Source organism: Garra rufa, chromosome 2, assembly GCF_049309525.1.
Source record: "Garra rufa chromosome 2, GarRuf1.0, whole genome shotgun sequence".
Lineage (NCBI taxonomy): Eukaryota > Metazoa > Chordata > Actinopteri > Cypriniformes > Cyprinidae > Garra > Garra rufa.
The window spans coordinates 15605764-15632361 of record NC_133362.1 but is presented as its reverse complement, the minus strand read 5'-3'; the positions used below and the strand labels follow the sequence as shown (position 1 = coordinate 15632361).

The window sequence follows — 26598 nt, the reverse complement described above, 5'->3', positions numbered from 1 at the left end:
TGTCTGCAGTTTGAGAAACAGGTGCTGTGCCGAGAGCCCCGACTGTGGCCCTTCCGCTTTTACCAAGTACTGTGCCAACACTAACGCGGATACAGCCAGCGTCACAGCGGGCGCAGGCATAGACAGCACTGTACACCAGAGGAAATGCTGTCGTGTTGGCATCTCACGCACGCTACCTCGGCCCAGTGGCATTTTAAGGTACTCCAGCGTTTTATACAGAAATTAGAGCAAGAAAAAGACCATTAAAGAGATTTTAAGACTTTTGTTCATCTTCGAATCACAATTTTAAGATATTTTTGTTGAATTCCAAGAGCTTTCTGACCCTGCATAGACAGCAACGGAACTGACATGTTCAAGGCCCAAAAAGGTAGTAAGGACATTGTTAAAATAGTCCATGTGTCATCAGTGGTTTAACTGTAATCTTATGAAGCTATGAGAATACGTTTTGTGCACAAAAAAATCAAAAATAACGACTTTATTCAACCGTTTCTTCTCTTCTGTGTCAGTCACAACCACATTTCTGGGCCTTGAACGTGGTAGTTGTGTTGCTGTCTATGCAGGCTCAGAAAGCTCTTGGAATTAAACAAAAGTATCTTAATTTGTGTTCCGAAGATGAACAGAGGTTTGGAATAACATGAGAGCGAGTAATTAATGACAGAATTTTCATTTTTGGGTGAATGGGCCGTTTACACTACAATGTTTTCAGCCAAAAACATTTTATGCATTTTGCCTGTTCGTTTACACGACAACAACGTTTTGGGGACTGAAAACGCGAATGAAAACGCAACGTTATTATTTCCGTGTAAACACCCAAAACGGGAATCTTTGAAAACGGTGATTTCATGCACGATTGTAGTACGTGTCAGGTATGAAGACATTCACAGTACGTGTAAAGTTAAGGCATTTCTTTTTGTCAGCTGCTTCAATGTATTAAAAAATGGCATAAAATTCAGTGACAGCGCTTTCGTTTTGTATTTTCAGTCCTCAAAACACTGTTGTCATGTAAATGGCAGGCAAAACACATACGTTTCCTGTTTTTGGCTGAAAATGTTGTATAAACAACCCCTTAGAATAAATCCAATAAAACAATGTTTAATTTAATGTATTTAATTGTGATTACTAAACCTGGAAAGTAATACAAGTCTAAAATCATAGACAGTTCTAGGTATACTATAAAATATTAAATTTGCTTCGTTTGACAGTGAATTGTTGTTGAAATTGTTCTTTGACAGTGCAGTCTGCATAAAATGACTCAAAATGTAAGGTATTTATAATTAATTAATTTTATTAATTAATTAAATAAAATAATTGAATTTAAAATAATTTATAGTTTTAAGACTTTTTGTCAGCTGCTTCAATGTATTAAAAATGGCATAAAATTTTGAGCAACTGTAACAAATTTAAATGTATTAAACGGCACTAAACGAAATCAATTTGAGCCTGTAAATACAGATTATTTGTATTGGAAACCTAAATGGCAATTATTTGTTTTTCAAACAACATGACATCTTCATAATATCACAGTATATTTTAAGCATGTCATAAAATATATAGGTACTTTTAGAACTTTTTTTTATGAAACATGAATTAATAATATAAATATAGTCAGGTCCCACAAATACTTTAGGTTTTCAGCATTTGTGTGTATCTGAACCCTTTCCAACAATGACTGTATGATTTTGAGATTCATCTTTTCACACTGAGGACAACTGAGGGACTCATATGCAACTATTACAGAAGGTTTAAATTCTCACTGATGCTCCAGAAGGAAAAAACTATGCATTAGAATGAAGATGAGTACATTTTTCTTCTTTCTTCCTTGGCTCTTAATGCATTGTGTTTCCTTCTGGAGCATCAGTGAGTGTTTAAACCTTCTGTAATAGTTGCATATGAGTCCCTCAGTTGCCCTCAGTGTACATTGTTGGAAAGGGTTCAAATAAACAAAAATGCTGAAAAAACAACAAAACAAAACAGAATTTGTGGGACCTGAAGGATTTTTCTTAACTGTTTAGGACAAACAAGGGACTCATGAACAACTATCACTACACAAAAAACAAACAAACAAACAAAAAAAACGCTGTAGATCATTCAGGTAATAACAGTGTTAAGAATCAAGTGTATGTATATATTAAGGGGCAATTTTTAGAAATTCAACTATTATTTTCTTTTGTGGACTACATGTAAACGACTTATGTGAAATATTTTATTCAGGTCAGTACTAAATAAAAAAATAACATGCATTTTGTACGATCCCTCTTATTTTGGTAAAATAATTAACAATTTGCAGATAAGGCAAGGTGTAAACTTTTGACTTCAACTGTAAATACATTTTCATTTCATAATCAGAAGTCAGATTAATGTAATTATTTAATTTTTAACATTTGTTAATTTGGATTACATTTTTTTCTTACCTATACTAAACAATAATGTCTCCTCAGAAATGGCCGTGAGCATATGTGTGATCTGCCCCCTGGTGGCTGGACCACAGAGTACATGTGGAATGGCAATGCAAGGCAGAGCCACACGGGTCCCATCTGCATACCCTTCCCTCGTCATCCAAGAGAACCCGGCCGCTTTCTGAATCCTGTGCCACCTGTTGGTGTCGGGGGAAACCTCACGACTGCTGCCAAGAGTCAGAGCTCCTCGGCTGGTCTGGCTGTGCGTGTGTGTGGGTCCCCGGGGCTCGACGGACGCGTATACACATCTGACCTGTACCCTCCGCCACATCGTCTTGATGACGGAGACACAGATTGTGACGTGGCCGACGCATCCGTTTTTGACTTCTCTTCTGTAACGACCTGTAGCCCAGATGAAACTCTGAATCGGCTCAGGGGAGTGGAAGCACGTGAGGATGAGGATGATGATGAAGAGGATAGTGAGGTTCCAGTTCTCCTCAAACCTTCATACACTCACAACGCTTCAGCTGTGCAGGCGGGGGGAAGTGTATGTATGCCGTGGCAGATTCCCAGGCGGGCTCCTATTCCTGCCGAGGTTCGCATTGGGGCTCAAGGCAAAACGCGTGCCCCAAAACCACACAGAATCCCCGCCAGTGCCTTCCGGCCGATTTGGGACCCAACTTACTTGCAGGTTTGAGACATCACACAAAAATCTGCACAAGCCCACTGCATCCTACAATTCTGATTCACTATTTTGTCCCCCTGAGGTCCACTTATAATATTGTCTGAAATTGCATACTTTCTAAGCAGATACTTTTAAAGTTACAAAATTGATTTAGTCAAGAGAAGTAAGAGATTTTCTCTCTTGTTGTTTGATTAACATGAATAACAGACAGCAGGAATATTAGACTGCTGTCACTTTAAGAGCTGCCCTGATCCAATAACTCAAATCAGAGACGATAGTTCAAAATCTACTACTTTTCTTGCACACTATTTCTCGCCTACTATATAGTTGACAAGTATGTGATTTCAGATGCAGCCACTGAAATATCACATGAACCATTACTAACAGAAACACTAACCTCTCTTTCAGGCTGATGTGACTCCTGCAAAAGAGAACTCTGTGTCTTTCAGCTCAACCAATCAGATCATTAATCAGCAGCAAGAGACTGACCAATCACGGTAAGTGGACTTACGGCTGCATTTGAAATAGCATGCTACCTGGATGACCTGCCAAAATGTGCAGTATACAACAGAACATTTAATAATCTCAATTATAAAAACAGTTTAGTATGGAAGCCCGTTTCCACCACTGAAAAAAAAAAAGAAAGAAAATTGTGAGTTTTTCCCTCACAATTCAGATTTTTCATCTAGCAAATCTGATTTTTTTCTTGATTTTTTATATAAACTCACAATTGCAAGAAATAAGGTCTTTTGTTACTCACAATTCTGACTTTTTTTTTCTCACAAATGTGTTCGCAATAGAATAGCAGTATATAAACCCAACTGCAAAAATTAAGTCAGAATTATGAGATAACTCACAATTCTAACTTTTTTCTTACAAATACAAGTTTTTAATCTCACAATTCTGACATTTTTTTTCTCAGCAAATAGAAATTTGCATCTCGCAATTCTGAATTTCTCTAACGATTGCAATTTATAAAGTCAGAATAGTGGGATAGAAACTCATTTGCAAGAACATTTCAATTACAAGTCATAATTGTGAGAGAAAAACTAAAAATTGAGACTTTTTTCTCGCAAATGCGAGTTTGTATTTCACATTTCTGACTTTTTTTTTCAGATTTGTGTTACATAAACTCACAATTGCGAGTTATAAAGTCAGAATAATGTGATATAAACTCAATTGCAAGAAATAAAGTTCTCACAATTCTGACTTTTTTCCCTCAGATTTGCGTGATGTAACTCACAATTGCGATTTATAAAGACAGAATAGCGGAATAGAAACTTGCAATTGCAAGAAATAAAGTCGGAATTACTCACACTTCTGACTTTTTTGCAAATACGAGTTTGTATCTCGCAATTCTGACTTTTCTCAGAATTGTGAGTAATTCGCAATCGCGAGTCACAAAGTCCAATTCTTTGGGCGAAAAAAAGACTGATATGGTCTCAGAATTCTGAGTCTGCCTTTTATCTTGCAATTTCAAGTTTATATCTTGCAATTTTGACTTTATTTCTCAGAATTGGGAGTTTATACCATGCACTGTTGACTTTATAACTCGCAACTCAGAATGGTGAGATAAAAAGTTGCAATTACTTTTTTTTTTTTTTTATGTATTATTCAGTGGAAGAAATGGGCTTCCATAGTTTAATGTTAATGGAATTTTGTATAAAAAATGTCTTTGTACAACAGTGAGTTTATCATTCCTATTCATAAGGCCATTTATTTAGCATTTGGCATTTTTAATAAACTGTTAATTTTGGATGCTGGTGCCATCCATGTATGTAAAATACTTAAAATGTAAATTAAATTTCACATCAAATAGAATATTGCAATGTTAATGATTTTTCTATGCACATAAAAAATATATAATAAACTTACTGACTTTAAATCAATTAACTAAAGTATTTTTTTTAAAAATGCACAAGACACTGCATGTAATGATAAAATTCTAAAATAGATTTTTAAATTGGCTTAGATTACAATTCTCTACCATCATCCTTTTTTTGTTGTAACTGCAGTTTTAGTTTAGCTACATATTCAACAGCACTTACCTCTGAGCCTGCAAATACATCTGAGATGTCTGTAGAGCCTAGTATGCCATTCCAAACGATTTCTGAAATCCAATAAAAATGTCAATAAAATTATGTGCAAAGTTATCTCTGTGCTAAACTTAAAACAGCGTAATGCCAGTTAAGTGCACTCCAAAGTAGTAATGTGTGTATATGTTGTTGTAGATCTGCATACAGAGCGTCTGGAGTCCAGCGGGCTGAAGCAGTGTGGCACGACAGTGAAGATAGCGAAGGACCCTGCAGCACAGTCTGAAACACTCCTATGCCAACAAACAATAAATATTGTTCGCATTGGTGCAACTAATTATACACAGGGAACTTCTCTACTTCATCCAATGAAATCACTGTAATAATCTGAGATTACAAATGCAGACTTCTCCTCACTGTGACCTGACATGAAGAACCAGCACCCTCACGACAGCTAAACTCAACAAAAGTCTTCCAGCATGATCTGTCCTGTCAGAGAGAAATAAACACGTTGATGTAACCGAATGCACATAAACAGAGGAATAAAAACGTTCAGTAGAAAATAAGACTGCGAGTTTATTAATGAGTCTCATGGAGAACATGGTACAAAAGCAGTTACAGGCCTTGAATGCTCACACATACACATACACACACAAATTCACACACTCACACGCACACAAACAGTGAGTTTTTGGGAATTACTAACACTTCAAACCAATCATCTCAGTGGGAGTGGCCAGGATGAGATTCTACACATACAGGATGTGACATCACTACAAAACACTGCAGTCCCTCTATGGCTGATCGCCTCGGAGACCATTTCCGTGGTCGATTGAGTAGGAATTGCTCTGGTGATGAAGCCCTTCCTGTACGGACCTGGTTCGGTTGATGGAGCGGACCTGAATGAGAGCAGGAGGCGTGATTTACAATAGAACATTCTGACCGTGGCACCGTGTCCCAAAGTTCGTGAGTTTTGGAAAACAGCCCCGACGGTTGTCCTGACCAGCCCAGAGGACGGGGGTTAGCAGGACAGGGTCATAAGGTCACAGGATTGTGAGTTTGAGTCCTCTGCTTCTGTAACAGTACTGCCCTAAAGTGCAAAAAAGGCTCACCGCACACTATTAAGACACACAAACTTGACACTGGTCCACACCAAACACTACAACAGTGTGTGAATCCGGTGGGTCTCAGACTGAGATTGTCAGTAGATACATCAGCAACTGGGCCGCCACGGCGCCGAGGTGAGTAGCGAGGGCAGATATGTCACTCTGTACAGAATACTTGGAGCGCACGCGCACAAACGGACGACGAACGGAGGAGGTGTTGTCTAGACATTTGTTCTAAGCATGGTCAAGGCGAATGCTGTCGGACACTTACATTTTGTTCAGTACTGATATCGAAGGCACGTTAAGAGTCTGGTGTGGAAATCACGGGGCATAAGTAGAGGGCCGAGGCTTGCGATGAATCGACGAATAGATGGGGAGAAGTTAAGACATCATATTGGCTTTAAATAGTGTAAGGAAAAAGCTCTGTCAAAGAGTTCACCTGAAGGGTACAATCTCTGGTCAAGGTCACGGCTGTGAGATAAAGGCAACCGAAGAGAGGCGTGCTGAGGGTGTTCGGGTTGAACCCTGGTTGACCTTTGACCTGCAACCAAATAAACATCCACAGCAGAGTCTGACGGTGGTGAAAGGCCTCGGAGCAGCATTTCCATCAGTGAATGTGCTGAGCACATGACCTTGCGTGAAAAATGAGTGATAATCACATTCCTCGAGAGCGTCTTCAGGTGTTTATTAGCATCAGATTGTCTGGTTCCAGGTTAACGTTGTTAAAACAACACACACTCGCGTCTGTATTCTAGTGCGCGATGCTATTATTCGTTGCTGTCCCTGTTGTCGACTAGTGAGAGAGTGTGTATGGATGGCTGTGAGAGAGTGTGTGTGGATTGAGAGAGTTCTCTCTTGTAAGTCTTGGGCGGCAGTTTCGGCAACGCGGGGGTGGAGTTGTGCCGAGGTGGGATGGGAGGGGCCGGAGTGGGCGGGGGCAGGTGGACTAGACTGGGTGTGCAGGGGCGCCGAGGCACGCGTGGAGAAGGCGTGCCGGGGGGCGGAGCGCGGGGTGAGGGCGTGCCGGGAGGGGTGTTGGGAGTGCTGGGCAGGCTGGTGAAGTCCCAGTGGAAACGGCCTCCTGGAGACGGCTGCACGTTCACGGGGTAGTTGATGAAGATCTCCGGTGGTCGTTGCGGAACTGGCGGAGGCGTGTCCGGCATTGGGTCGCGGGGCGGAGGGGGCGGGGGGCTCGGCAGCGGCCCGTCTGACGGCCCGTTGATCACTGGAACACGTGGTTGCAGGCGAGGAGGCGGCGGCTGTCGTGGTGGAATGGCGGGAGGACTTTCAGGCCTGGAACTCAACTTTAAGACAGGACAGAATGCACTTGTGTAAATGTGATGGCACAACATCATGCACTGATAAAAGCCTGTAAAACTGACTAAATATCTAAAGCAGAAGGAGGACAAATCAAATACAAAAGACATTCTGATATTCGTAATACTGTTTTCAAATTTATAGGGATAGTAACCCTAAAATGAAAATTATGTCATTAATGATAGGTTCCAAACCTTTGTTCATCTTTAGAACACAGATTAAGATATTTTTTAAGAAATCCAAAAGCTTTCTGACCCTCCACAGAAAGCAACGAAACTACCATCTTCAAGGCCCAGAAAGGTAGTAAGGACATTGTTAAAATAGTCCATGTGACATCAGTGGTTCAACTGTAATGTTTTGAAGCTGCAAGAATACTTTGTGTGCAAAAAAATAAATAAATAAATAATGACTTTAGGAAATGCACACGGATGTGTTTCTCATGTCTACTCTTGCAAACATATGAAGGGACTTGACATGGAAGAAAAGAAATTGTTGAATAAATTCGTTATTTTTGTTTCTTTCCGCACAAAAAGTATTCTTGTTGCTTCAAAAAAACTCCAAAATTGAATAAAGGTCTTATTAGTTTGGAATGACATGAGGGTGAGTAATTAATGACAGAATTTTCATTTTTGGGTGAGCAATCACAATAAAATAATTTAAATTGCATTTTGTATTAAAATATTTTGTTAAAAGCTGTTTGTAACTATGTTGTAAATTCTTGAAATTATGAGTAGCATGTGTAGTTTCAAAGAAATGACACAAAAACGTTATTGAAATAGGGATGTAAGGACCTCAGAATCTCACAATACTATAATATCTTGATATGAGACCACGATACAATGTTTTGTGCAAAATTTAAAAAAAAAAAAAAAGGAAAGAAAATTATATAAAAAATTTTCTAATACACTTAGAGAGTTAAAATTTTGGAGCTCCAACCCATGTTAAGTAAGAAAATTCAATCCTCTTTTTATTTGTGGTATACTGTCTCAGTCTAAATTACATTCACACTAATGTTTTAGGAAGCCAAACAAATTAGAATATAATACACTACAGTACGGAAATTACAATAAATTCCTAATTTCTACACTTGAAGGAGATATTTTGAATTTGGACAGCAATTGCTATTGCAATACCACAATATTGATAATACAGTTAGATCCCTATCTTGGAAAAATAAATGTTTTTGAACCTTTAATTTTTAGTGTGTGGACATTATAGAATGTACAGTTTCAAAGTAACTTCCTCAACAACGTATGCAAGTCACCTTGGTCTCTGAAGAGGTATCTTTCCTGCGGGGAGGTAATGGAGGGGGTTTAAGTAGCTCATCGCCAATCAAATGGTGTAAACTGCCACACGAGACAGACTGAAACTCTGACAAAGAGAGAAAACACACCATCTTACAGTCTGACAGATAAAACAGGACAGCTCTGCTTGGCGAAAATTATGACGTCACACTTACTGGACTGGGGCAGCAAAACTGGGACAAATATGCTGTTGTTACCTGTAGAAAAACAAACAAAATTACATTTAACCATGTCTAGGGAAAAAATGCTGCAGAAGTTTACTAGCTGATCCTTAACCATTGAGTTACCACCACTCCCGTCTCTCACCATAGGAGCTGCTCAGGTCGTGATCCATGAACACAGAGTTAAGGTCAGAGCTGGCAGACTGTGGAGGTGTGGGTGTGTTTGGAGAGGTTGGGAGAGAAGGGGGGGTCTCAGGTTCTGTTTCTGCGATGCTCCTGAAGGTGATTTTGTGAGGTGGTTCTCGTTCTAATGGCACTGGGTGACCTTTCAGTGTCCCTCCTCCTCCTGACGCCTGCCGCACCGGCCGAACGCCAGGAGACTTCAGAGAATACGTAGTCTTTCTGGGCTATAAAACACAACACACTCAGCTGTAAAACCAACATACTGTTATAAACTTAACCCACCTCACATTACTCTTTGATCTTACTTTGATCGAAAATTTAGAAAAAAAAAACAACAACAAATCTTGTGAAATATTATTTAAATTTAAAATAACATTATACTGTAAAATATAATTTATTCATGTGATGCAAAGCAGACTTTTCATCGTCATTACTCCAGTCTTCAGTGTCACATGATCCTTCAAAAATCATTCTAATATGCTGATTTATTATCAATGTTAGAAACAGTTGTGCTGCTTAATATTTTTTGTGAACCTGTGATTCTTTTTGCAGGATACTTTGAAGAATAAAAAGTTTAAAAGAACAGCATTTATTTAAAATATAAATCTTTTATAACAACGCAAGTCTTTACAACCACTTTTTATTAATGTAACACATCCTTGCTGAAAAAAATATAAATTTCTTAAAAAAAAAAAAAAAAAAAAAACTGACCCCAAACATTTGAACAGTAGTGTATATTACAAAATATTTCCATTTTAAATAAACACTCTTCTTTTTACGTTTTATTCAACAAAGAATCCTGAAAAAGTGTCACAGGTTTCAAAAAAAATATTAAGCAGTGTTTCCAACACTGATAATAAATCAGCTTATTAGAAATGATTTCTGAAGGATCATGTGGCACAGAAAACTGGAGTAATGATGCTAAAAATTCAGCTTTGCATCACAAAAATAAAATTTTAAAGTATATTAAAATAGTAAACCATTATTTTAAATTGCAATAATATTGCATAATATTTTTGTTCAAATAAATCCAACTTTAACGAGCATAAGACTTCTTTAATAAACATAAAATATCTTTCTGATTTAACAAAATACTTACAAATCTAGGTGGCTGTTTGCAGTTCCGTGGTTCAATCTCTAGAGACTTGTTGAACAGGTAGTCAGAAAACTCCTTCTCACTCATGTTTCCCATTGGATTCAGATTCTCAAAGAACCTCTACAAAACAAACAAACTCTTAAACTCATATAAACTAATCAGAGAAATAGGAAAAAGGTGAGAGTGAGTGATGAACATAAAAACCTTTATTTCATGTTCTACTTTGAGGCAGTAGGGTTGGTTCTGGTACTGCTGGATTTCTCCAGTGATTTCTGCTACTTTGCGTCTTTTGCTAAAGTTGATTAGTTCTTTTCCAACACGTTTTAGAAAATCTGGATTTCCCTCTTCAGTCTTCAGAATGTTAGTCAGGTAGATACCTGCATACACAGCAAACAGACAGAAAACGTAAGAAATTATTTTTTATTCAGCAAATTATTACTACTTTTATTCAGCAAAGACATATAAAAAAAAATGGTAAAGAATGTTACAAAAGATTTCTATTTGAAATAAATGCTGTTCTTTAGAACTTTATATTCATCCAAAAATTGGTTTCCACAAAAATATCAAGTAACACATCTTTTTTTCAAGACTGAAGTAATGACTGTTAAAAATGTAGCTTTGCCATCACAGGAATAAACTGCATTTCAAAATATATAAGAACAAATATAGAGCTATTTTAAATTGCAATAATATTTCACAATATTACTGGCAAAGACTTCTTGCGAAACCTTACAACCCCAAACTTAGTGCATTTATAAATACATGCTAGATTGTAACAAAGCATCTCTTTCTCTTACCAAAGAAAGGTACGCAAGGTGGGTTGATGGATTTGAGCTTGGCGAGGTATTTCTTAAAATGATCCTGACTCAGTTCAACAGCTTCCTCTAGAATCCTCCTCTTCCTCTCTGGCACGGCCTACATATACACAATAAAACCACATATTCCATTATTACTTGACACTGTGAGTGCATCAGTGCTACTTTTGGTTTATTTTTAGTCATAGACTTTTGACTAAAATTCCATTTAGTTTAGGTTAGTTTTAGTCGAGTAAATATTGCAAGAATTTAGTTGACTAAATCTACAGTAGATTTAGTCAGCTAAAATCTAATGGCTTTATGTACAGTGTAATGCATTTATTAAGCATTTCTCTAAAATTACCAAACTCATTGTATAGGTTTGATCTTACGATTTTAAAATGACAGACACTGATTTAACTGCTGTGACACACAACATGTCTTTATATTAAAATTAAATGAACCCACTTCTCATAAAAAAAAGAACATGGTCTTTTATGCAGGTTAATTATGCTTTATAACAACTTGTTTACAAAATTATTCATTCTTTCAAGCAGACAAATTTATTTCTATAAATACATGTAGATTAATCTTTATTAGTGCTATTAAAGTGATTCAGTCAAGAGCAATGAGTGATTTCCTTTCTTTGTGTCTTTCTTTTGTTACTTGATTAACATCAATGCCACAGACAACAGCAAATAAATTAGGCTTCTGTCCCTTTAAAACCAAACGCATGGAAGCAATGTTGATACACATCCAACATTTTCCCAACTGTTTGCGTTCACCTAAGACGTAACCGAGTGTGTTTACATGAATACTCGTCAAAACGGACAATTCAACATCATTTTGTGTGCATTTCTCCATTCATGAGATGCGAAAGAGTACTCGTGCGCTGTGTGTGAGGCGCTGCTTTAGTGTCTACGTTCAGAAAACCGGACCAAATAGAGTTCTCTTTAGCGTCATAAAATTTATCCATACGTCTGCTGTTCTCTTACTCCTAGATATTGAACGTTTTGAGACATGCAGCAAATATATGCCAGCTTATGTCCCACCGGACTATTCAATAGGCTGTGTTACAGGTCAAAGGTATGCATCTAAGCTTGTTCTAAATGAATCTCTTGCCAAATCAACCCTTCCTAACGTTTTTGTTTCGTTTTTATTAGTTGATGAAAAGTCATTCAATTTTCGTCATAGATTTTGTCATTTAAAACCAGTTTTTGTTTCACTATTGTCTCATTTTTATCAGTGAAAAAAATGTTGTTGATAAAAACTATGACGAAAACAATTAGTCACAAAATTAACACTGGAGTTCATAATAAACAAACAGGTCACCTCAAACGTGTGGTCAAGACGATACACCGGTACGGAGTTGATGGCGCTTACAATCTCCAAAACTCCATTAAAGTTATTGAGCTCTTGAAACACCTGCAGGATCTCAATAATACGAGAGAATACAGCAACCCTCTCATCCACATTTTCAGCCTCTACTATACACCTGAGTGACAGTGAGAGAGAAACTTGTGTAAGAATTTATAATATCAAGAATGGAGATAATGTTTTTCTGCAACATAAAATGTGTTGTGCTGCTTATGGAGATGATGCAGTTGGCTATGAGCTAGTTACTCACTTTTCAAACCACAGTGTGAGGTTGGTTGTGTGTCTAATCATTCTCAGCAGATTTGGAGAATTCTTCTCTTTATCTTCCTTTGTCCAAACACTTCCTACCAGCTCAGATGGACGCACGGCTCTATGCACACAAATGTACAATAGTCAGTCAATGTACTGTCTCTCTTATACACGTTTATAATTCTGATTGGCTCACCTGTACAGATCAGACTCTAGAAGTGTCAGCTGACGAGCAATTTCTATTGGATGAAGGGTCATGAGATCAAAGGTGTCAATGCTCCCAGGACGGCTGATGTGCCATTCAATAGGAGGGGGCGGGCTCTCAAAGGTGATGTTGTGACTGATGCCATTAGATTGAGTTTGTTTCTTCCGCCTCATGATCTTGATGATAGACTCCACCCACTTACGCATGGATTTACCTGCAAAGCAGAGTATCAGACATCAGTCTCTAAACTTGTGTCTATGTATGAGCATCTAAAAGACAATCAGCAAGCAGTGTTAGAGTGTGTTTATGTACCTCTAAGTTGTGTGGTGCTGGTGAGGTATTCTTCAAGTCCACAGCTGAGTTCAGGATCATTCTCAAAGTCATAAAAGTGATGTTCTACCCACTGACGGAATACATTCAGAACCCTAATGACACACATACACACATCAGACCGATGCGCTCACAGACTATTACTATTACGATTGACAGCAGGACTGTGTGTGGTGACATGGACTGAAATGAGCACAAGACGAGGCAACAACAGGATGGTTGAGTCTTACAAAAAAAAAAAAAAAAAAAAAATTAAATAAAAAATAAAATATATACAAAAGTTCAAATGTTATATATATTTTTATTTAGCAAGAACGCATTAAATTTATTAAAGCGACAATATTGCGGTTTCATTACAGCAATATATATATATATTTTTTTTAATGCGGTTCCTTTGAATGAAGCAAAGAATCTTGGAGAAAGAAAAAAAACACCGTATCCACAAAAATTAGTCAGAACAACTGTTTTCAACATTGGTAATAACTGGAAATGTTTCTTGAATACCAAATCAGCATATTAGAATGACTTCTGAAAGATCATGTGACACTGAAGTCTATAAAAATAGCTGCTGAAAACTCAGCATTGGCATCACATGAATTAATCACATTTTAATATACAGTGGTGGCCAAATGATTAGAACACTAGTATTTCTAATAACTATTAGAACACCACCTAAAAAATGGTTTTAAGTCAGTTATTTTTGTCTTTTGCTGCAGTGTGTCAGTAGGAAATAGCAGTTCACATTTCCAAACATTCTTTTTGCCATTAATTGTAATATTCCAGTGAGATTTTTGTTTGCATAAGGAGTCTGACAACAGCCAGTGCTCCACACAGAGATCTGATCTCATCATCATCCAGTCTGTCTGGAATGACAAGAAGAAACAGAACAAACTGAGACAGACTAAATCCAGAGGAACTGTGGCAACATCTCCAAGATGCTTCAAGAAACCTACCTGCAAAGCTACAGTACTGTTAAATGTAATGAGGATGCTGTCATAAATAATGCCATACATAGAATTTATTTATCCATTAACTTATATTAACTAATTTATTTGCATTTAAAGCAGCTTTTGCCATAGGTGCACTTGCGCATAGTTTTTTATGTAGCTTTGCAGGTAGGTTGCTTGAAGCATCTTGGAGACATTGCCACAGTTCTTCTGGATTTAGTCTGTCTCAGTTTGTTCTTGATGTCATTCCAGATCTGCATGATAATGAGATCAGATCTCTGTGGTGGAGCACTGACAGACTCCTTGTGCAAATAAAAATCTCACTGGATTATTACAATTAATGGCAAAAAGAATGTTTGGAAATGTAAACTGATATATCCTTCTGACACAATACAGCAAAAGATAGAAATAACTGACTTAAAACTGTTTTTAGCTGGTGAAAACACTACTGTTCCAATAATTTTGGCCACCACTGTATATTCAAATAGAAAACAGTTATCTTTAATAGATATATCATCACGAGCAAATCATGTATGAGTGTGCTTGGCGAATGAGAATGTCTATGTTTTACCTGAGTTGGACAGGCTGCACATATTCTCTGCGAAATCTCTGAAGCTCAGCCGCCATTGGTTGCTCCCCATTCCAGAGTGCCTCTAAGTCTGCTTCTGATGGCTCTGGCTCTGGAATCTCAATCCTGAAGCATCATGGGGAAACAATTAAAACAAAATTGCGTGCATATACTGTACATCCTAACATGAAAGGGAAACACAACAAGAAACAGCAGACAATCCTAAGTTTACAAACCAATATGTGTAAATGCAACAAACCCCCTGATGGACATGCAAACATTTTAGAGTGATTGCAGAGCTGTGAATAATTTAACAGAATTCCTCTCTTCTTGTTGACTGAACATGTGTGAGACATAAGGGTATGTGTGCTTTACCTTTCAATCAGTAGTGTGAGCAGGTCTTGTGGTTTACAGAAAGAACGGTATGTAGTCAGAAATGTACGCACGAAATTTGGGTCTGTGTGGAAAAGAAAAACAGTACTAATAAAGGCACCCAGGGATATACACAAATAATGAAACACTAGTATTTGGAGACCTTTGACTCAATTTCTCTCTTTAAAAATCTGTACCTGCATACATGTGGTACGTCAGCCTCTCAATAAGCTTGACAACTGTCCCGGCCTTAATAATAGGGATTCCAGTCTTGCTCTGCGCTCCCTCCTCAAATACAATGTTCTCCTCAGAATCCTGTATGGCGAACCGGTAGACGTCTGGTGATGGCAGCCTCAGCGGTTGTGCTTGTTCTTCACGGTGCAAGACGGTGTCCAGCATGCGGTCCAGTGTGGGCCGGTACTGCAGAGTGACTAGCGCAGCCATCCACGCACACTTCTCTTCCGCTGAGCGTGTGCTGAACACGGCACTGCTTTCCTCACGGCCCACCAGCTCAAATGCGTGACGAAACTCTGGCGAATCGTCACGGTCTACAATGCGATACTTGCGTAAAACAAACTTCTCTTTTAGACGAAACTCTGCCCCACTGCCTGCACCTGGCAACCTGGAGCTCTGGTTGGCTTTGCAGCTTATCATGAGGCCATCAAACAGAAAGTTATGGCGTTCATGCTTGGCTCCGGCCCGTAGGAGTGCCCCCTCCATGATGAACTGGCTGCAGCACTGGCCGATGTCTCTGCCCTCCCAGCCATCAATACTCCTCTGGATGTCATTCATACGCTTTATTGCTGCCTGCTTGCTGCGAGATGCACGACTATATAACCGATAAAGTGGCTCCCTAAAAGAGAAAGTCGCAAGAAAGAAAGAAAGATGAAAATACAGTTTAGTACAGACACGCTACCAGACAAAAGTTTTTGAACAGTAAGATTTTTAATGTTTTTTCACGAAGTCTCTTCTGCTTACCAAAGTACGGCAAAAACAGTACAATTTTGAATATACATTTTCTATTTGAATATATTTTAAAATGTAATTTATTCATGTGATCAAAGTTAATTTTCAGCATCATTACTCTAGTCTTCAATGATCCTCAAGAAATCATTCTAATATGCTTATTTGTTGTTCAAAAAACATTTATTATTATTATCAATATTTAAAACAGATGAGTACATTTTTTCAGGATTCTTTGATGAATAGAAAGATCCAAAGATCAGCATTTATCTGAAATAAAAAGCATTTGTAACATCATACACTCTTCCATTTAAAAGCTTGGAGTCAGTATACATTTTTTTGTGAAAGAAATTATAGAAATTAATACTTTAATTTAGCAAGGATGCTTTAAATTGATCAAAAGTGATGATAAAGGCATTAATAATGTTACAAACGACTTCTATTTCCGATAAATGCTGATCGTCTAAACTTCCCATTTATCAAAGAAACCTGAAAAAAATTCTACTCAGCTGTTTTCAAAATAATAATAAATGTTTTTTGAGCAGCAAATCAGAATATTAGAATGATTTCTGAAGGATCATGTGACTGGAGCTAAAAATTCAGCTTTGAAATCACATGAATAAATTACATTGTAAATAAATATTCAAATAAAGAAACAGTTATTTTAAATGGTAAAAATAGTTTAAAATTTCAGTTTTTGCTGTACTTTAAAATAAATAAATGCAGGCTTGGTGAGCATTTATCATCTTAATTACCCTTGTTTGCGCCGTGGTTGGTGTTTAGCATATATGCGTTCAATGCTGCATTGTAGGTTGATCAGTGCAGTCTGAGCCTGTTTTAGACACTCTCTGTCGTCTTGGTCTTCACTGCACTCCTGCAATTGCTACAGAGACAAAGATACACAAACCTCAAATAACACATTACACAGCTGTATGTTACTGATTGAGTGTGAAGTGCATTTAGTACTCACCTGTAACAGTTCAAAGTAGTGCATGCAGTGGTAAACGGGAACCATCATCAACTGAGGAAGCATATACTGCACTGCCTCCTTAAAACCCTCTGCAATTGACTGAAACACACAGAAACACACCACAGGAGACTGAACATCTGAGCTCATGCCTGCAGAGATGAAGGCTTTGATTCCAATGCCCGCCCTCTCCCTGTCCCCAAAAGTCTCTTTTTGCATCGTATTATTTGCCTTCAAAATGTGGTAGATATGATTTCCAAGTTCAACTAATGAAACAACATGTTTCACCCTCACCCTCATGTCATTCCAAGACCTTCGTTTGTCTTCAGAACACAAAGTAAGATATTTTTGATAAAATCCAAGAGCTCTCTGACCCTCCATATACAGCTTTCTGGACCTCAAACATGGAAGGACCCTTGCTGTCTATGCAGGGTTAGAGAGCGCTCGGATTGAATCAAAAATATCTTAATTTGTGTTCCAAAGCCGAACGAAGGTCTTACAGATGATTAATGATAGAATAAAATTTTTTGGGTGAACTAATCCTTTAATAAAGCAGCGTTTTAAGTTCAGTTAGGGTCACTTCTAAGACACACTATACTGGATCAAAGTCAAGCAAACATGACTAATACTGATCTATTCAACACTAACTTAGACAAAAAAACAAAAATAAATCAAGATTAATAATAGAGGCCAGTGTTGGTGTTGACCTGGAAGTACAGAGCAACAGTGGGGCGGGACATCAGAGTGTGGAAATGTTGACAGAATTCTTTAGAGAGGATGTCCTGAGAGAGTGTCTCATAGGGATCAAACGCCTGCTCCTGTACACAACAGATACACACACAAACATTTCTAACAGCGCAGTAATGTACATTATAAATTATGGTATTTCTCGTTTCCATACCTCAGCAAGATCTTCGAAGCAGCTACCCACAAGGGGATGTGGACTCCCGTCGGCTGTCATTTCTACAGCATCCTCAATGAGACCCAACAGCTTAACCGTTAACTCGTGAACCTCTAGAATATTACTGAAGGCCAGCTCCACATCCTACACATATTGCAGAGAGAGAGAAAACTGAGAATAAATAATTATAAAGAGAATCCAAACAGCTAATCCCTGCCAGCATAAATGCTAATATCCATCAGCTCATGTTCTGATTGGTCGGAAGAACACACCTGAGCGGAGAAGAGTTTGCCATTGTGTGTAAAGGCTTGGCGGAATACTTTGATGATGAGATCGAGTTCCCGCAGATACTGACGTTCCTCAGCGATTTCCAGACGCACAAGGTCATCATATGTGAGCACACCAGAGGAAGACACCTCCTCTACACTCTGAGACACAAGCCCCATCTCCTCTTCCTGATCGAACATATCCATTAAAACCTGAAGGCGCGCACACACACACACACACAATATTAAAACTGTTAATACATTAAAATAATCAATTACAACTATTCTCTATTATTTAATTTAAAATATTCCAGGACTGTTTTCCAAATAATGAACTTCAATGGAAGCCAACGGGTTGAAGGTCCAAACTGCAGTTTAAATGCTGCTTCAAAGAGCTCTACACGATTCCAGCCAAGGAATACAGGTCTTATCTAGCAAAACAATTGTCATTTTCTAAAAAAAATAAAAATGCATATACTTTTTAACCACAAATGCTCATTTTGCACTAGCTCGACTTCACGCATTACATAGTCACGTTGGTCATGTGTGATGTAGACAGAAGCACCCACCCAGTGTTTACAAAGCGAACGTGCAAAGAAAGTCAAACACCCTTTACAAAAAAAAAAAACAATGATGTTGGACAATTTTGAAAGAAGAACAAAAGAAGAGCATTTGTGGTTAAAAAGTATATACATTTTTGTTTTTTGTTTGTTTTGCAAGTTAAGACCCTTATTTCTCAGCTGGGATAGTGTAGAGCCCTTTGAAGCTCCACTGAATCTCCAATTTGGACCTTCAAACTGCTGATCCCCATTGAAGTCCACTATATGGAGAAAAATCCTGGAAGGTATTCCTCAAAAACCTTCATTTCTTTTCGACAGAAGAAAGAAAGACATGAACATCTTGGATGAGATGGGGGTGACAATTGTGACAGTTGTATTAACTGTCATAATTAAATGTTTATCATCACCAAATATAATTTCTTTACTAATAACATCCTTCCAAAAAGCAAAAACTATTTATACAGACACAGACACAGACACACACACAGACATTTCTGACCTTGTCAGCACACATGGAGACAGTGATGTCTTGCTGGCTAATCTCGTAATGTCGAATGTTGCTCACGTAGTTTCCAGCCAGCTTGAGGATGTCGGCTGAGATGTACTCTAGCACAGCAACAATATACAGACATACATGATAGTCGATCTTGTAGCCCAGCACCTCCTGTCAGAAAAACAAAAAAACAACAAACAAATGTGTTACTCTGCGTGCCAGCTAGCCTAGCAGTATGTGAATGTTGAGTATGTGTTTGAGGTTTTCACACCTTCAGTAGTGGATGTATCTTATCGACGGGCAGCAGCAGTGGGTTCCTTCGCTTGCGCTTCTCTATCGCAGCCTGAGCGTCTGACATTGCCCATTTATCGATGGGGTTTGGGAACGTCTTCTGGACACGATCCTGTGATTACAAATCAAGACAAAGGTGACCAAAATCCTGTATTCATGTATTTTTATGTAACTACATTACAGTCAAACGTTTTTATAAAGTAAGATTTTAAATGTATTTTTAAAGTAGGGCTGCAACGATTCGTCGACGTTGTCGACAAAAATCGATAATAGAAATAGTCGACAATGAATTTCATTGTCGATGTTGTCGCCAGACAACCGAGTGAGGCATCTTTCTGCCGAGAGTCGCACATACGCAGCTTCTATGCTGAGCGATAACATACAGAAATGGCGGCGTCCAACGCAGCTGCTGCGCGTACCAAAACACGCCCGTTTCACACATACTCCGTCTGCAGTGCGTTTTTTTTTTCCACACCCATGTTAACGGATTAGAACGTTCACAATGTACGGACTGCAAACGCGTTCTGTGTGAAAGCAAAACGAGTCTGTGCTTCTTCTGCACCGCATACGTAACGCACACGGACTGTAGACGCACTGCAGACTGAGTATGTATGAAACAGGAGTAAAGTTTGGGAGCATTTTAGCCTGCTACGGCGAATTAAAATATTACCTGCATGGTTTGTAAAGCAGTCCTTGCGCATCACGGCAGCACCTCTGTGATGCACGAACATTTAAAGAGAAAGCACGTCGGACAGTTGAATGAAACGGAGTTTGGCTGGCCTCGGTAAGATTTAAATAACATGGAAGCCAATACGTTTTGTTTTGGATATACATTTTTGTTTACTGTTTTATTGCTGCTGATGGTTTACAGGAAGAAAATGTTTACTTGATTTTAATTTATTTTTTCTTATAAAACAAATGTGCCTGTCCATTAAAAAAATTATAGAGTTTCTTAAATTATGCATTTATGTCTGTACTGACCGAGCACTGTGCCTAATTGGTTTTAGACAGGGCATTTTTATTTACTTTTAGTATGAATTGGCCTATCAGCAGCAAAATATGCATCTTTTATTGAAGTACCCCCTTCTTTCTTGTGTTTACTATAATTTTCCACATAATTAAAGCAATCTCATGCTAAATTTGAGAAAAATTGAATAATTATCCGATTAGTCGACTAATCGTTTCAATAGTCGGTGACTAGTCGACTATTAAAATAGTCGTTAGTTGCAGCCCTATTTTAAAGTAGTCTCATCTGTTCACCAGGCCTACATTTATTTGATCCAAAATACAGCAAAAGCAGTAATATTCTAAAATATTTTTTTTATTATTTAAAATAACTGCTTTCTATTTAAATATATTGTAAAATGTCATTTATTTCTGTGATCAAGGCTACATTTTCAGCATAATTACTCCAGTCTTCAGTGTCACTTGATCCTTCAGAAATCATTCTAATATGCTGATTTGCTGTTCAAGAAACATTTTATTATTATTATTATTATTATTATTATTATTATTATTATTATCAATATCAATATTTAAAACAGTTGAGTACATTTTTTTCAGGATTCTTTAATGAATAGTAAGATCCAAAGATCAGCATTTATGTGTAATAAAAAGCTTTTGTAACATTATACACTATACCATTCAAAAGCTTGGAGTCAGTTTAGGTTTTTTCAGAGGGAGAAAAGGGCAAGGATGCTTTAAATTGATAAAAAGTGATGAAAAAGACATTTATAATGTTACAAAAGATTTCTATTTCAAATAAATGCTGTTCTTTTGAACTTTCTATTCATCAAAGAAACCTGAAAAAAGGTTACTCAGTATTCAACATAAGCTGTATATAATAAATGTATATAATAAAATAATAATAATAAATGTTTTTGAGCCACAAATCAGAATATTAGAATGATTTCTGAAGGATAATGTGACTGTTTTAAAATATATTCAAATAGAAAACAGTTATTTTAAATAGTAAAAATGTCAAAACTTTACTGTTTTTGCTCTACTTTCGATTAAATAAATGCAGGCTTGGTGAGTAGAAGAGACTTCTTTAAAAAAAAAAAAAACATTTCATCAAAACATTCAGGATCATGGGTACCTCATGATTTTATATTCATAAAAATTCATAAATATTTACAAAAACTACAATTCTGATTCAATGCAAAAACAGCTTTAAATTATGTAATATTCTGATTAAAACCAAAAGACTGAAAGTAAAATTGCAAACGAAAAAAATTTAATTGATTTGATGAGTCTCACTTGAAGCCATGCATCAGACACATCAACTGAATATTATGCTAATCTATATCTTTTATATCTTGGCTTTTGAATCTGATTTAGAAGAGACGTAAAAAAAAATAAAATAAAAAAATAATATATATATATAGTGGTTGCATTAGATTCTTTCGTTGTCCGTCATTTTGACGGACAGGGTCGCAAAAATTCCGTCATAATCTATTATTACCTATCATTTTAATTTTCATATTATAATAACACATTTAATTGCTTTTATTTTTGTTCAATTGTCATTTTTTAATAATGAACCTACAATACAAGCATACTGTATATGTTTATGTATTTATTTATGAAGAGAACAGATGAACAGAAACTGCGTCACTTTTCGTGTTCAATACCACACTCAGCAGTGACAAAAACAACAAAACATACTAGGGCTGGGTAAAAAAAAATCGATTTCTCGATTTGAATAGATTCTCATTTTTATGAACTTATATTTATTTTTAAATAAATTTTTAAATTCTTAAATCCCAATCGATCTTTCAGTATATGCTGTTTGCACATAATGAAGAGTAGGCTACATAGTGCGCCTCATTTGTTACGTTCAATATGAAAAATTCTCAGATTTCAAATTCTGTCCATTGCATTAGAATATTCAAGTAATAAATACCGTTTTGGCACTCTTTAATGTGGGGTGATAGATCGCTGTAGCCTTAACTGGGTACTGGCCTGTGCGTAAACAAACGCATAGCAAAGGATTCGTGTTTCTTTTTGGTTCTGGATACTGCTCTGCTGCTACACTGGAGCGCATTTGCCAACAACTGGACAGGGGTGGGAACTACAGTTACAAATTGTGTGTGTGGTGTATTCCGTCAAAGTGACGGACAACCTTCAGATTTTTCCGTCACTGATGAAATTTTTTTTTCGGTTAACACAACCTTTTTTTATTATTATTATTAATATTTTTTCTTTCCTTTTTAAGATGCTGTGTTACTGTTTTTGTTTGGTTTTCTTAAATGCATTGAACAGCAGTTTGGACTGATCTTGTGGCAGTAGAAATGTGCTATATAAGAAACTAAACTAAACTAAATCGCACGCTTTAGTAAGAAAAGCTTCCGTGTTCCAGTTGACACATTTCTCCCATAGTACACTACACGACATGTCATAATACCACCCATCCCTGGTGTATGTGTACCTCGACATCAGCTATTGTTCTGGGCTGTGTAACACACAGCTTGTTCAGGAGCTGTAGTATGAGTGCCTCAATGTGCTGGAGTGCGTCTTCTTTAGCCGACAGGTTTGGATGCACTTGTAACTGCACCTGCACATATAAAACCGAGTGATGTTATAACTTCATTGTAACACAGATGCATTTGTATGGCATCACCAAGACAAATGCACATAAAAAAAGGATAAAAATAAATACTTATAAAAAAAAATCTGGTCTGTGCTCATAGCTCTCTCACACATTTATAGATAGACACACTGTTACAAAGAAAGCATGACATCATCTGACATATGCAGACACGCACACACCTTCTCAGCTCACGGTTTGGTGGACAAATGAAACAAAAAAAAAAACTCTCTTTCCGATTTTATCCCCCTCCCACCTTACTGGGCTGCGTCCTGAAATAGGAATGCAGTCTGTTCAGGTAGTGTGGCAAAACCAGTTAGGAAAAAAAGTGTCAAAGAGAGAGAGTACAAACAGTAGGAGCCTCAAATATAAAATAGCACTTGTGTTCTGACAGGTGAAAGGTTAAAGGTGAGCGCAGGTTTGAAGTCGAACACAGATTTAATCCACTTCTGCAGTGAAATACTGACCGAAAACACAAAGCGAATGCATGCAAGCACATACACACACCACACAAATACACAGATGAGAGATGGCTTGTGCTCTCTGCTCTAGTGTCTGGTTACATGCCGTCCTCCATTAGGCACTGAGAGCTACTCTACTGGGACCCCACAACACACATACACACACGCAGATACAAACACACACTCTACCCCTCTGTCTTCTCCAGGGATGGGGGGATGATAGTAGCAGACAGAAAAGTATTGATGTGGAGAATGGGAGAGCAGGCAGAGAAAATGAGAGATGTGAGCGCTACTTCCAGAATGAAAAACATGCAGGATGAGATTTAAAAGCGATGCTCTGTATATTTACATCTTTAGAAGTTGTCAGTTTGAATGAATAATATAACTTATCATTCTGTTATTATTTATTCACCCTCATAACCTTTATGACTTTCTTTTGCAGAACACAGTATTTATTTTAAAAATCTTTTCGTAAAACCAGTTTTCGTTACTATTGACTTACAATGTAAAATAACCAGAGACATTTCTCAGTGTCTTCTTTTATGCTCCACAGAAGACAAACAGACATATGTGACCCTGGACCACAAGACCAGTCATAAGTAACATGGGTATATTCGTAGCAATAGTCAACAATACCTTTTGATTTATCTTTTATGCCAATAATCATTAGGATATTAAGCAAAGATCATGTTCCATTAAGATAATTTGTACATTTCATACCATAAATATATCAAAACTTACTTTTTAATTTGTAATATGCATCCTTTTGCACAACTTTAAAGTCGGTTTTCTCAATATTTTGATTTTTTTGCACCTGTAGATTCCAGATTTTCAAATATTGTCATATCCAACCAATCCATACATCAATGGAAAGCTTATTTATTCAGCTTTCAGATGATCTATAAATCTCAATTTCAAAAAATTGACTCTTATGACCCTTTTGTAGTCCAGGGTCACATATAGGTTTGGAATTACTTGGATGAGTAAATTAATTTTCATTTTTGGGTGAGCTTTTCCTTTAAGTAATGCTCAGTGAATATGTTGTTTATAAATAAAGTTCTTTATTTGTCTCAGTGTCACTCATTTCATATTTATTTTTAAGGATATGTTTGATTGGAAACAAACGAAGATCAGATGCAGCCTAAATCTTTCTTTCTCTCACAACCAAAAACATTCACACACACCATCTGCTCCCACAGACTCCTGATGGTGCTGAGATATTTTTCTTGCAGTAGTGAGAAGAACAAGACAGAAGGGAGATCTGGAATACATTTTTCATTTATTCTTGCAGGGGAAGCCCTGGAAGACCTCAATTTCAAATAAATAAAAAGAAACCCTAAATTTTATATATGTGATCCTAGACCACAAAATTAGTCTCAAGTAGCACAAGAATATTTGTAGCAATAGTCAAAAATACACTGTATGTGTCAAAATTATCGATTTTTCTTTTATGCCAAAATCATTAGGATATTAAGTAAAGATCATGTTCCATGAAAATATTGTGTACATTTCTTGCCATAAATATATTAAAACTTAATTTCTGATTAGTAATATGCTTTGCTAAGAACTTCATTTAGACAGCTTTAAAGGCAATTTTCTCTGTATTTAGATTTGTTGCACCCTCAGATTCCAGATTTAACCATACATCAATGGAAAGCCTATTTATTCAGCTTTCAGATATAAACCTCAATTTCATAAAAATGTACCTTTATGACAGGTTTTGTGGTTCAGGGTCATATATATATATATATATATATATAAATAAAAACACACATACACTCACACAGAGCTAGTTAGTCTAATTTTTAATTTTTAAAAGGACTAGCAGCGCATGATAGTTAAACATTGGACTGCTTGGTCAAAGGTAAAGTCCCATCAAAAAGTAAAAGCCAACCAACTGAACTCTCTAAACTAGACATATCGACACTACAGCAGACATATCGTGTCAAAGTTTGTGTCTGAACTATGAATCCTTGACTGTATGGTGTTTAGGCCATAATATAACAATAAAAGAAACATACTTTGCATCTTGCACAGCTGCATCCTTCAGGAACATCTCAAAGCAGTCACTATGTACAGCTGTGCTAATCATCATACGAACACAACTCTACATTTCAGTTCTGCAGAAATAGTCGTTGAAACTCCCTCATTAAGCTTGAGATTCAATACAAACACTATGAAAAGTGAGAACGGCGGAGCGAACAGGGTCAGTAACGTTACCTTTCGCAGCGCCTGCACGAACAGGCCTCGCCATTTCGCGCTGTTCTCCTCGCTGGAGCCGAAGTCGTGCTGCATGCCTGCGGCCGCCGTGCGCGCTGCTCTGCATCGGCCCTGCGCGCTCCCAGCACCGGGAACAACCTCCCAAGTTTAGCCGCTCTCACGGCGCGCACACACACTCAAAACAAACTCAAACTCTACCACATTGACGGCCCAGCACGGCTATTCGACACGTGAAACACCTCATTCTGTGAGGAAAAATGTTTGTGAATAAGACTAAGCAGTTTTAAAGAGTGTAAAAGTGTCCGGGTCTCTGTCCTGACAGCCGTTGGAGTGTCGCGGGTGTTTAGCCGCTAACGTACACCGAAATTAGCCGCACATGCTAGTCGGGCAGTTCGCCCAGCTGCTCCTCAAACAGGACAGCCGATGTCATGTCTTTCACAGAGGGGGGAAATGTTAAAAAGAGGCGTTGAGTGTCGTCGGGCTGGTGTTCGTCTCACGGTGTTGTGCCTGCGGTTAACAGCAGCACATCTGGCGGCGCGCCGCGGCTCTGTGGCCTCGAGAGTTTCTCCAGCGCGACACTGTCATGTTGTGGGAGTCCGTCTGCTGGGCATATTCCAATCACATCAGAGACGCCTGAATCCGTTAGAATCCGACGAAAAATCGGGAAGTGCTAATGTCTTTGTTTTTGTTGTTGGCAACGTCCCGATTCAACTCCGATGTAGTGCGCTCGTGTCCATGACGGTGTAATCACAGCTGCTCACTGC

General features: G+C 37.6%; 2 protein-coding genes across 4 annotated transcripts in view; one reads left to right on the top strand and one right to left on the bottom strand.

Annotated features, from left to right (window-relative positions):
- Positions 1 to 5680, top strand: part of LOC141325205 (uncharacterized) — a 14382-nt gene extending 8702 nt beyond the window's left edge. For all 3 annotated transcript variants that reach the window (XM_073833751.1, XM_073833752.1, XM_073833750.1), the window contains 4 exons: positions 10 to 198; positions 2439 to 3087; positions 3490 to 3578; positions 5313 to 5680. In XM_073833751.1, coding sequence (XP_073689852.1) covers positions 10 to 198; positions 2439 to 3087; positions 3490 to 3578; positions 5313 to 5400 — 1015 coding nt within the window. In that variant the 3' untranslated portion in view covers positions 5401 to 5680. The remainder of the gene's footprint in view (positions 1 to 9; positions 199 to 2438; positions 3088 to 3489; positions 3579 to 5312) is intronic.
- Positions 5671 to 26598, bottom strand: sos2 (son of sevenless homolog 2 (Drosophila)). Its single transcript, XM_073833749.1, has 23 exons — positions 25835 to 26598; positions 22995 to 23120; positions 19545 to 19676; positions 19280 to 19444; positions 18227 to 18433; positions 17955 to 18098; positions 17761 to 17871; positions 17057 to 17155; positions 16842 to 16969; positions 15321 to 15976; positions 15127 to 15208; positions 14755 to 14877; positions 13219 to 13331; positions 12898 to 13120; positions 12703 to 12822; positions 12408 to 12570; positions 11079 to 11196; positions 10486 to 10658; positions 10285 to 10401; positions 9148 to 9409; positions 8997 to 9038; positions 8802 to 8908; positions 5671 to 7524 (listed from the first exon to the last, which is right to left on the bottom strand). Exons 1-23 carry the CDS (start codon positions 25907 to 25909, stop codon positions 6988 to 6990), a joined length of 4023 nt encoding a protein of 1340 aa, XP_073689850.1. The 5' UTR covers positions 25910 to 26598; the 3' UTR covers positions 5671 to 6987.